Below are 12,601 nucleotides of genomic sequence, written 5' to 3'. Positions count from 1 at the left end.
TTATGGCAAGAAGGTGATTAGCCCAGAAACTCTAAACTTAGTAAACTAACTTACTAGAAGTTAAGCCGTTTTATTAGGGAAAGAGCAATACTACCAAACAGTAGGTTCTGGCTATTTCTAGAAGGAATAATTGGAGTTCTGTACCTACTTGACGTCGTGAGGCACTGGCAGCGTGGCGCCTCTATCCAAGAGCAGTTTTAGGATTTCATAGTGGTTCCGATGGGCAGCTAGGATCAGGGGAGTAATATCTGATGTGAAGGTCGCTGACGATGCGTCTACTGACTCCCAGCTCTGAAAAGACATCGGCAAATTAGAAAATTTTAATTTTTTCATATACTTTCTCGTACTGTTAATTGGTCAAGTGCTTTTGCTACTAAATTAACTACACAATTTAAATGTATTCATTTAGATCAGTGATTCCCAAAGTGGTCTATATCGACCCCTAGGGGTCTATGACAACCTACAAGGGGTCTACGTCAGCAAAAAAAATATGGGGGTCCATGAAATGACAATGGGGGTCCACGGTAGTGGATCTCAACACATACACTGATTGTACCTATTTACTTACATCATACTATCTTATAATATCAAAACATATACATTATTTATAAAAGTACCTACATATCAGATAAAAAAAAATATTTTGAGTAGTTTTAATTTAAATTCAATTAATAAATGTATAGATTAACATGTGTTTTTACTTTAAGTTTTTAACACTAAACTTCACTACAGTTAGAAATTTACAGGAAATCAATATCAGGTAAGTAGGGGGTCAACCCAAAACGGAAAAACATGGCAAGGGGTCTACGACACAAAAAAGTTTGGGGAACTCTGATTTAGATACTGAAATCCGCGTTTAATGAGTCGAATATCACCTCGCACGTTGATTTAATATTTTGTCTCTTCATTACGTTGTTCCAGACATGTTTTACGTTCGCAAATTGATATTATTTACATATATTTTGTTACGGACCGTTAAAGAATTATCTTTTTGGTTACATAATTCCTTATTTAATCTAATTTAGTCTTATTTCACTCCTTTAACTTATATGTTCTGCCTAAGAGTATGATAAGAGAGACATATATGCGTTCGACAATGTATTTATAACGCAATTATTTATAAATTATTTAATCATTGTGTTGACAGATAAACAGAATCCAGCGGTGAAAGTCAAAAGTCAAAATCATTTATTCATATAGGTAACACAATGTACACTTATGAACGTCAAACAATACCGTATACACGAATTCAAGTACGACCAGTCACCACAAGTAGCACCCGTTCACGAGTATGACGCATGGCCAGCCATCGGCCCCCTCGCCATATTTGAGGGAGAGAGACAACCCGACCCGTGAGAAGGGCTTAAACAAATCTCGAAATTTAAATAACCTCTGCACTTATTGACAGATAAGACAGTGGATGCTTATTTTCGCCATCTTGTGAGCTGTGTAGTGTTTTTACAGTAAGGTAACTTTAAATATGAAAATGTAATGATAAAATATTCGTTGTACCAAAATTTTCCCAAAGCTAATAAGCAAACAAAAAGTATCTTTTATTTTAATGGTGAATATATTTCAACGAATTCCGTTGAGCCATTTGTGTGATTGCAAGAGATTTAAATCAGGGGTTTTAGTCAAGATACCTTAACAGCCTTGCGATTCTGTAACTCAATTTTCGAACTCTCACAGCGGTTTTCACAGCGGCTATTTTTTAAAGAGTTCTAAAAAATATATACTCAATAAAATATCTATTTTTTTATAACTCACCCGGCTTTGCACGGCTGGCGATATTTTATTATTTTGGATATAAAAATAGACTATGTTGTGAAAAAACGCACGGTGATAAAACATAAGATACAAATCTTTTTTTAATATAAGAAGTAAGGCTATATACATAAAGATTATATTTCAGGACTTCCAGGATCCCCTGATACTCACATAAGGTTCTCCAGGCACATGATGCTCCTCCTCCCACTGTAGCAGCATCTCGACAGCCTCCACGTACTCCTCCTTGATCGCGTGCAAAAGTGCATCCTGCAATACAATTCTTCTATTACTTCTTCCTAGGTTCTACTATTCCTTAACAGATTCCTAACGAAACGAATTTTCGGTCGATTTGGCATTCTGATAAACAATAAACTACAAGCTCCCTACTTATCAGAATGCCAAATCGTAAAATGACTGCTTCACAACTGATTTGAGCGCGACCGCCGCTGCCAAAACCGCTGTGCGAGTTCGAAAAGTGAGTTACAGAATCGCAAGGCAGACACGTAATCATGCTTTGTTTCTCATTTCTCACATCAACACGTATCGCGCAACCCGGACATACAAAGTCCACTATTTAAGCCTTGACTTGTTTAAGCTGTCGCTGAATATGCAAAAGCAGTTTTGAGAATATCCATAGCGCAAAATCACCTGCATCATGAAAACACCCTCACGTACATACCCTCACTTTCACACCATCACACAGCACAGCCGAATTAGGTATTACGTATTTAATAATTTATTGATTTTTTCCTTGAATATATTATGTATACTACCTTTGGGTATATGTTTAGTATAATTGTTGTTAATTAATGTTATCTGTAACATACGTAAACGAAATCAATAAGTCAATGGCCAAAGATAGATACAAATTATTGTCATTATTTAAAAGGCTGGCCTTTTAGCAATTTTGGATATGTGTCTAAAATATTTGACTCGATCGAAAATCTTATACAATTCAATAAAACTATGTCTTTACAATACAAAAGACCTGTATACGCCTTAGGGAAATCAATTGATAGTTTTCAGTCGCATCTCTGAAGACGCAAAATATGATTTGTAAGTGAAATATATTTCAGTATGGATTCACTATATGTAAACGATTTATGTTGCTTGTATAACCTCTATATGTCCGCATTTCTGTTAATACATATTTATTTTCCATTCTATACAACATTGACGTCCGTGGTTTCACAACTGAGCGTTTCGTAAGGCAATTTCTGTCACGCACCAGCACTATGTGGAACCAGCTGCCCACTGAAGTATATCCGAACCAATTTGACTTAGGGTCCTTCTAGAAAATAGCGTACCAATTCTTAATAGCTCGGCAACGCGTTTGCGAGCCTTATGGCAATGTTTAATGTTATAACAGCCTAAAGCCATTCTCAATAGGATACTATCCAGCATTAAAATTATTCTTCAATTTAAATCCGTAGTTAGTGAGTTTGATTTCCACACAACGCGTTTAGAGAGAAGATCTCAAAAGGATTTTTGTCGTTATTTCAAAAAAAAATATTGACTCTTCGCTCCTATTGATTACACATATACTCGCTGTTAATGTAGGTTTGTTTTAGGTGAAATAAATTTTACGATCAGTTCAGTAGTTGTAGCTTTTCCCATCAATTATAAAAGTAGATTTGGGTGATTAGAAATGCATATAAATAAAAAATGAGGAGAAATATTTTTAGTAAAATCTTATTTATTAAACTCTATAAAATTTGTTAAATTATCGGTGATTTTTATCGCGTTATAACACGTTATTTTTAGCCTCGATAATCGTGTTGACGTTAAGAAAAATAAGGAAAAATTTGCGACAATTTTAAGTGAAGTTTCCGCTTAGAAAATAAAGTTATGAGTGAGTGCAGCACACCGTAACACAATTATACCGAGCTTGCGGCAATCAACGTGTTACTATAAGTAGATACATATACGACAATATTTGAAATGTCATCATATTTTTCCTCAGTTTCTAATTATACTTTTTATATATAATTTTTTATAAAATCGCTACCAGCTGCACTTGTTTCTAATATAACAAGAAACAATATTAAATTTAAAAAATACATGCACGCGCTGGAAGTTATACTTCTTTGGCGTAACAAGTAAAAATATTAAAAAAAAAATTATCTTTCGCCTGATTCAACGTAGAAAACACGACACTAACAATAGAAGAAAAAAAGGTATTTAATACATTGAAAGTTTTACCCAACGCATTAAATAAGGTTTATTTAAATATCACAAAAAAATTCTACATTATTAAAGAAATGGACATTCTTTATTTTAATATGTTGACTATGCTAACTTCAGGGTGTGGGTTTTTTGTGACGGTGTGCGGGTGTCGGTTTTTTGTGACGGCGTGCGCGCGCATTGAAAAAATTTACTCTCATCATTTTTCCCTAACGCGCCAAAAGAATTATAACTTCAAAAATCATTACATAAATCAAACAATTATAAATTATATCATCATCTTCATTAAATTCTTATTCGCATATAGGAATACATTTTGTATTCGAATGAGAATTCTCGTCAAGAACAGGTTTCTTGCAGCGGCTATCTATGAAGCGTCAATGTTTCAATTGGATTTTGACGTTTTACGCGCAATTTATTGGTTATATAATGTTATGATGTGTCATCGGCTGATATAAGTTAATTATTTAAATCTATTCGAAATCCTGGTGGACAGAAAAACTTTGTCCAGTTTGTGTTTCCACCACACCAACTTCTTTTATATTATTTATATACATTTATTTCCAAATTCAACGTAGGGTTTAAGAAAAGAGCATACCATCGGTATTCTTTAAAGGCTAGCAACGCTCTCTGAAATGAGAGTGTCTATGGGCGGTATCACTTAACATCAGGTTTCCTGTTTCCTGTCCGTTTACCCTGCTCTATTAAAAAAGAAGAGGAAATTGGTAGAGCAGAGGTCGAGAAGAAGGCAAGAAACTGCGCCATCCTCTTAAAACGCCAGCTACGAGAATCTTCTTCGATTAAAAACTTCATCTCAAAGAGGCGTCGTAAAATAGCAATTAAATGTATGTAGAATTTAAATGACCCAATGTATTACGACAATCATTACTTAGCAAATTAAGCTTTTGTTTACATGACTCACGCTATGTCTATAAACATGTAAATTAATGGAATGATTTTTCCTACTTCAATTTCTACTGACTACAATACCGCCTAGTTTTTATTTTGCAACAATATATACATATAGAAGCCGTGTTGGCCTAGTGGCTTCAGCGTGCGACTCTCATCCCTGAGGTTGTAGGTTCGATCCCCGGCTGTGCACCAATGGAGTTTCTTTCTATGTGCGCATTTAACATTTGCTAGAACGAGGAAAACATCGTGAGGAAACCGACATGTCTTAGACTCAAAAAGTAGACGGCGTGTATCAGGCATTGGAGGCTGATCACCTACTTGCATATTAGATTTAAAAAATGATAATAATTAAACAGATTCAGAAATCTGAGGCCAAGACAGGTTTTTTTAAATATATGTAACATAACGTTAGTTAAGTTACATATATAGTAGTTAATAAAAACCGCAAACGAAATGTTAACAATAACATGTAGCCAATCAATTGTAAAATGTCAGTTTTGGTAGTAATAAATGAGCACCTTAATTTTTCATACATTCATAAATATAACATTCTCGTTTCCGAGAGTGTCCAATAGATCGACATCACTTATATTCTTTGACAGATGTGTCTCTTAGTCACTTGTCACAACGTGATATTGCGGACACTGTCTACCTAATGAAAATAGCTACTGGTACGGTCGATTGTACCGAGCTATTAAGCAAAATAAACCTACGTACATGTAACAAAACGCTAAGAAACATGAACATATTATATGTAGATATAGTACAATTATAGAGGGAGCAATTTCATGGTTGGAGCAGCGAACAGATTTAATGTGTTAACTGTTGACATTGATATATTATTATTTATTATTACTTATTTACAAAAAAAAAACTAATTATGCTTGTTCTTGTGCTCCCGCTCTAGCCTGTGTGTTTATTTTATTTTCATGTTGTGCTATTTTAAGAGTACCTACTTATTTGGTATTTTTCATAATCGCGGAGCGTACATATGGAAAATTTGATATGTGAAGATTTTTCATTGGCCCACAATGTTATATATATACATCTATTTCTGTATTGTGCTGTAAATCTTCTTAGTAAATAAATAAAATAGGTTTAGTTTAGGTGAGCCTCCTATTTACCTCCTATTACATAAAAACACAGATACACAGATTTTGTTACGTCAGCGTCGCAACCTCTGAATTTTATGTTAGATATAAGGCCTAGTTTAAAACGAATAAAGACAGTTGACACTTAGCTTCGACCATGCTGTTTCATTTATTTGATCATCCATCCAAGAACCGCTACCGAGCTGTTCTACATTTTTTTATTTATATAACTACTCAAAAAACTCAGTTTTGTATCGCGCAGCCCGGACATACAACGACCAATATTTAAGCCTTGACTTGTTTAAGCCATCACGGAATATGGTTAAAAGGATTATTAAGAATATCCAAAGCGCACAATCACCTGCATCGTGAGCATACCCCACATGCTCACCTTCACGTACTTACCCTCACCTTCACAACATCACACATCACAGCCAAATTAGGCATCACTTAGTTAAATGTATTGAATAATTTTTATTGTTTGTTTCCTTTTGAACAATTTGAACCTTTTTGTAGTAAAATATTATGTATTCCATCTCTGGCTATATTTTCAGTGTAATTGTTTGTTATTATTTATTAACTTTAGGATCACGAAATAAATAAATAAATTATAAAAAAAAATATAAAAAATAATTTCATCATACATATACATCATACATATGTCACATAGGTAACATTATGTACACTTATGACTCGTCAGTAAAGAAATACATATTAATGTTCTATACGATATTGCGGCCAGTTTTTTTACAAGGGAGAAGCATATCGCGGTTACGTGTTTCATCTGACTTTCAAACATATCCTTATATTCCAACCAATTTATCCAAAGACTTGAAATATTATACCTTACCTCATAATCTACTTGTGAAAAGCATGAAAGTCTGTGCAATATGTTTCCATCGATCATATCCGATGGATATTGTTTCAAAATATGTAGTGATGAGCCAAATCACGCAAGGTGTCACAGAAAAGTAAGCAATTTAAATAACGGAGGTGGCGAGAATTTTTAATTACCTTAACTTTGATGCCAGCTTCGAGGAAAAGTCTTATAAGTTCGATGTTTTCATTTTCAATGGCAGCGATGAGCGCTGACCTGTTCAGTGGGTCTACGCAGTTGATATCCAATACATCTGGTTTTGATGCATACTCGTCTATCAACCTAAAAACAATTGATTTAATTAATTAAAGGGTCTATTAAAGCCACGGCAATCAGGAAATACCACTTAAATCATTAAAAAAACTTATTAAGTCAATATTTTATCTTCTATGAGTTGGTAAATATAATCTATGGATGGCGCAGATATGGCAACATAATAATATCACATTATACAATGCCATACACATACTATTCTTGGCCGGTAAAAGCGTAGCTGTTTTGGTCCTTATTATTGCCAGTAAATAAAAGTTAACCATTATAAGGGGAATAATTTGAAGACACACAGGCTAATTTAATAATTTATTGAAATGTCTTAATAAAAAAATGTATACTAGTATCTAGAAAATACAGTTCTCGGCTTAAATAAATGTAACACAAACTGTACCTAACAACTGATATGATAGGTTTTAAGATACCTAGCAATCAGAACCGTTCGATAATTAAAACTTTGCCGTTGTAATTAATAATGTAAGGAATAAACAGTTATAGATTTTAGTTGGGTTTTTGATTTGCTATTTTAAAAGTGTACCGAGAGTTTTTTTATGCCGGCTTTTTCTCTCGGCCTACACCCTCTGTCTTCTTTGCCGATGAGTAGGGATGCCTACAAATTCAAATTTAATGACCTGGAATCAGCGATACGTGTATCTTATGTTCCATTATAAACATATATATATATTTTTTGTTAGATGTTGGTAGATAGTAAAACTATTTATTGTATGCGCCAAAATGACGACGGTAGTACCAATTTCAGCAACCGGCCTAGACTTAATTATGTACTTCATTATGTCTTGATGTGGTTGTCTCTGACCACAATAGTCTTTTTGACAGTATGAAAAATAAGTTTTATTGATACACATCGTAATCTGTAAATTATTTATAATAATTCACGAACAGATTAATCGAATTGACCATGCAACATGCTTGTTATTAATATATCTTGGAGTGTTTTGGTTCAATTTCGTGACTGACTTTAATCGAATCATGATATGTGTATTTTAATAATCATAACTAACACGCCAAAAAGTTTGTTTACGCCATCTTGCCTAGAGATGAGTTTTGGCGAGTTCTCGAAATTATGAATGTATTATATATAATTAAAAATGCCAATAAGAGAATAAGAATTTGTTCTATACGTAACACTCAATAGTTAAACGATGTGTTACGTAAATACGGTAATTAATTCTCGCCAAGACTACGAAATGTTATTTGACACAACTTGTATCTATAATTGGGTTTACACTACTCTTTAGAGCGGACTTTCATTCTTGAGGTCGTAGTTTGATCACCGGCTGTGCTTGAATGGACTTTCTGTCTATTTAATATTCGCTCGAACGGTGAAGGAAAACATCGTGAGGAAACCTACGTGTCTTAAGCCCAAAAATGTGACAGCGTGTACAGGTACAGAAGGTTGATCATCTACTTAGGGATAAAAGGATCATGAAACAGATACATAAAAATTTGAGGCCCAATCTAAAAAAAAGGTGAGTGTACGCGCGTAGGAAGTTATACTTCTTTGGCATTATTGAGAATAGTTTTTGATTGCATGCATATAATTAATTACAATTAAATAATCAAAGACTGGAAAAGGAGTCATTATAGTCAATAAAGTTCAGTTTACATTTGAAAAATAAAGATTTATTATTATTCTCTTACATTAAGTGTAACATAAATACTATTATTATTCGAATGTTGTTTTTAAATTATGTCCAATGCCGTAGCATCTTCCGTGGGCAACTTCATTCTGTTAATTTTGTGTCACGGTGCGCGCGTATCGTAAAATTTCACTCTCATCCATTTTTCATAACGCGCCTAAAGAAGTATAACTTCAAAACGGTTGTATCGCCACTGTTGTTGTTGTTAGTTACACTACTCTTTATATATTACAGCCTAAATATACAGTAATATATCAGTCAATAGACAATTCATTAGTAGAGTCGTGTAAAAATCAGCTCGGCTTCAGAGTTATGTCTTAGCACAGTAACCTAAATCATTTAATCCAAGGCAATTAAATACAGTCTATCCGGATAAATGGCATTACTTTTAACCGTGACATACAAATGCACGAGGAGACAAACAAGATTATGCTGTTATAGTGATTCCCTTACAACGACCTGGCATTTGTTTCTTGGCGGCTTCTGATTGAATCGAAATTAAAACGATATTGATTGCAAAGTTAGAAGGGCATGTTGAATGTCAGAAGCTACAATCATATTAATAGTAATTTTTAAAGTAAGGATTCTGATAGCCACGGCACATAATAAGATGGGCCGCGAGTGTCTTGCCATGCTCTATATTGTTTATTAATAAATAAAATATATAAGTTTTGTAAATAAATAAATTTTTTTTTAAACTTTTCGATGGATAGGCTTAATTGCAGATGCTAAAATATTTAATGCTAATTAAATCCATCATCGACATGAATCTCAGAATTCGGTATCAGCCTTGCGATTCTGTAACTCACTTTTCGAACTCACGCTGTGTGAGTTCGAAAAGTGAGTCACAGAATCGCGTTGTGTGAGTTGTGTGGCTCACGGTGTCCACTGTCCTCTATTCCGTATAACTTCAAATCCGTTAAAAAAGTGTTTTTCTATGTCTAAAAGTTGTGTCAATAAAAGACAATACTAGGAGGGAGCTTGTTGTTTATTGTTTATCAGAATGCCTAATCGTAAAATGACTGCTGTGAAAACCGCTGTGTGAGTTCGAAAAGTGAGTTACAGAATCGCAAGGCTGTTCGAGATCATTTGTTTTTTCTAATAGACATATTCGAGCTAAAGCTGTACATTTTGCTCACCCAGGTTTTCTTAGTTTTATAAGCATGGCGATTTGCGTGTTTTAAAACCTTTTTTGTGATTCCACATGTAGATTTTTTTTTAAATTTCAGTGTCCGGTTCTAAACTGTTATTTGTATTTATTTCTCTCTTCCTCTCTATTGGAGTGATCGCTTGTTACCGGTATTTTGGTTATTAATAAAGTAAACTTTGAAGGAGAAGTGTTAATAAATAAAATATAACTTAATCTAATATATAAAATTCTCGTGTCGCGGTGTTTGTAGTTAAACTCCTCCGAAACGGCTTGACCGATTCTCATAAAATTTTGTGTGCATATTGGGTATGTCTGAGAATCGGACAACATCTATTTTTCATCCCCCTAAATGGGTAGTCGACCCCTAAATTATATTTTTGAAATTTTTAGATAAATTTTGTTTTTTTATTTTTTTTTGATACAGCATTAAAAAATACATACAACCCCTACTTTTTTCACCCCTCTACGATCAACACCTACTTTTTTTTAAATATACATGGCAAAACGACGTTTGCTGGATCAGCTAGTAATAGATAAACATGTGTAGTTCCTACCGTTTTACAGTTGCATAGTCTCCCCGATCGGCGTTAAGTAGAAATGTCTTCTCTTCTCTCGTTAGTGGGCGCTCGTAGACGTTCCTGAGGTCATGCTGGCTGTTCCGCAGGGCTTCCTGGGAGCTGCCGAGAAGCTCCTCCCTGGAGCCGCGGTTCATCGTGTCCTAGAGACATGAAACTATTCTGAATATATGAACTGAAGCATGCGTTTGCTTGTGTACAAACGGACGTAGAATTTTAATTTTGTCGTGTCTCATTTGTTTTACGTTGTTCCCCCCCCCCTGATTATTGAAAAACAAAAGACGACTAAAAACTTCTGGATACATTGATAATTAAATGGTGACATTTGATTGAATTAATTTTCAAAAAATTTTTGGTGATGTATTAGTAGAGGTGTAAATTTATTTTTAAACAATTCTGGACTCTGTGGTCATAAGTTGATTACCGGACCGTGCACTTATTAATTTTATTTATATACGCGCATTTAAACCAATAAAATAAAGCATTATAAGGATGTCTTAGAACCAAAAACCGACTTCAGACTAAGCTGAAAAAAATATTAATTAAAATATGTAGAAGTCTCACACAAAATGTATAGAGCCTTTATTAAAGAGATTAACAACAATTTTATTTTGTTCATAATATCATATCAATATTTAGCAATATATTTTCCATTACAAATATATTATTTATACTTAACACGCAAATTTTGACAATCATGTAAATTTTAATTAATATGCCTATTAATATCATAACCTATTAATATTCAGCATAAATTATTCTGCACTTAATTATACACATGTTTGGCGTATAATAATTTCTAATCACAATAATTTATTACATTTTTTTTCAAATGACATGCCATTAATATTGTTTGATTTGTTCCGTGTCGTAAAAATTAAGAGAAAATAATACTTTCTTCCAGTTAAAAAGAGAAAGGTTAGGACCAAGAATTTAATCATTTTTAATAATATCACTATTATTTATTAATTACATCATGTGTTAGCCATTCAATGCGCAGAAACAATAAAAACTTGGTGAAACTGATCGTGGTTGGTAACACAAAAGACCGTTCACCCACCAGATGAAGTGACTTATCGTCCTCAAAACACACTGTTGTAAGAGAGACACTGGACAGAAACCGATGGAAACAGACATGAGCTACCGACTGAAGAGAGAGAGAGAGAGAGAACGTATATGACGTTTTTGTAATGTAAACTACTCCATTGCGGTGTCTTTTATTTATGATTTTTTTAAATAAACGGTCTACATTAATTATTAAACTAAATGAAAATTAAGCACACAAAATATTCACCAAAGTCAGGTCTGTAAACATAATTTAAAATAGGATGTGTGTGGCCCAGTCTTATTAATTTTTACTTATACAGTCTATTTTGTAAGGGTTATAAACTTACCATAAGCATATTTTGTTCGTAAAACTGTCGCCACAAAGGTGTAGATCATTACTGAGAAATACGTGTCACTTGTTTGTGAACGATGTGTCAACAGGACATCTGTTAAGGCTTTTACGGTGGCTTTACTTAATATTTTGTTTATTTATTAAAGTCAAATCATTTACACGCTATCTATTCTAAAATATATAATAATTATATTACAAACAATTAAATATAAACAATAATATTCTTTAAGAAATAACATTAGACTACAAGGTCTGAATAAAATGTGTATATATAAAATTATGTGGAATATGTGTATGTGCTTGCTAAAGTCATGTAATTTTTAATATGTTTCTATCCACATAACTTAACTCGTTAAAAATGATTATCTATTAAGAAACTTTATCTATTATTTATAATACATTTTATGCTTTTTTTTCCTAAGCTATTCCACGGAAATAATTAATGATAAAAATATTCGGTTGTTAAGCATAAGTTTTTACGCTTGACGCCTTTTTGTGTGTTTATTGTGTTACAAATAATATACACTATGAGCTTATTTAAACATAAGTTTTTTGTTCTAGTTTACTTTTATTTTATTTGTTTATATTCTATTATTATATATTCTACTATTATTATAATTTTATCTAGATTTTTTATCACGATTTTTTTATATTTTCATTTTTAAATTTCTTAATATCCCCGACTCTTGTGGCGCGGGCCTTATTTTATACACAT

General features: G+C 33.1%; 1 protein-coding gene across 2 annotated transcripts in view; it reads right to left on the bottom strand.

Annotated features, from left to right (window-relative positions):
- The window catches only part of LOC125056659 (transient receptor potential protein), a 39,846-nt gene that overhangs the window by 16,281 nt on the left and 10,964 nt on the right, over nt 1–12,601 (bottom strand). For both annotated transcript variants that reach the window (XM_047659901.1, XM_047659902.1), the window contains exons 2-5: nt 10,467–10,630; nt 6,969–7,113; nt 1,939–2,034; nt 149–291 (exon numbers count right to left, since the gene is read on the bottom strand). In XM_047659901.1, the coding sequence (XP_047515857.1) occupies nt 149–291; nt 1,939–2,034; nt 6,969–7,113; nt 10,467–10,624 (542 nt within the window). In that variant the 5' untranslated portion in view covers nt 10,625–10,630. The remainder of the gene's footprint in view (nt 1–148; nt 292–1,938; nt 2,035–6,968; nt 7,114–10,466; nt 10,631–12,601) is intronic.

Source organism: Pieris napi, chromosome 15, assembly GCF_905475465.1.
Source record: "Pieris napi chromosome 15, ilPieNapi1.2, whole genome shotgun sequence".
NCBI classification, from domain to species: Eukaryota; Metazoa; Arthropoda; class Insecta; order Lepidoptera; family Pieridae; genus Pieris; species Pieris napi.
This window is presented reverse-complemented; position numbering and strand designations above follow the sequence as displayed.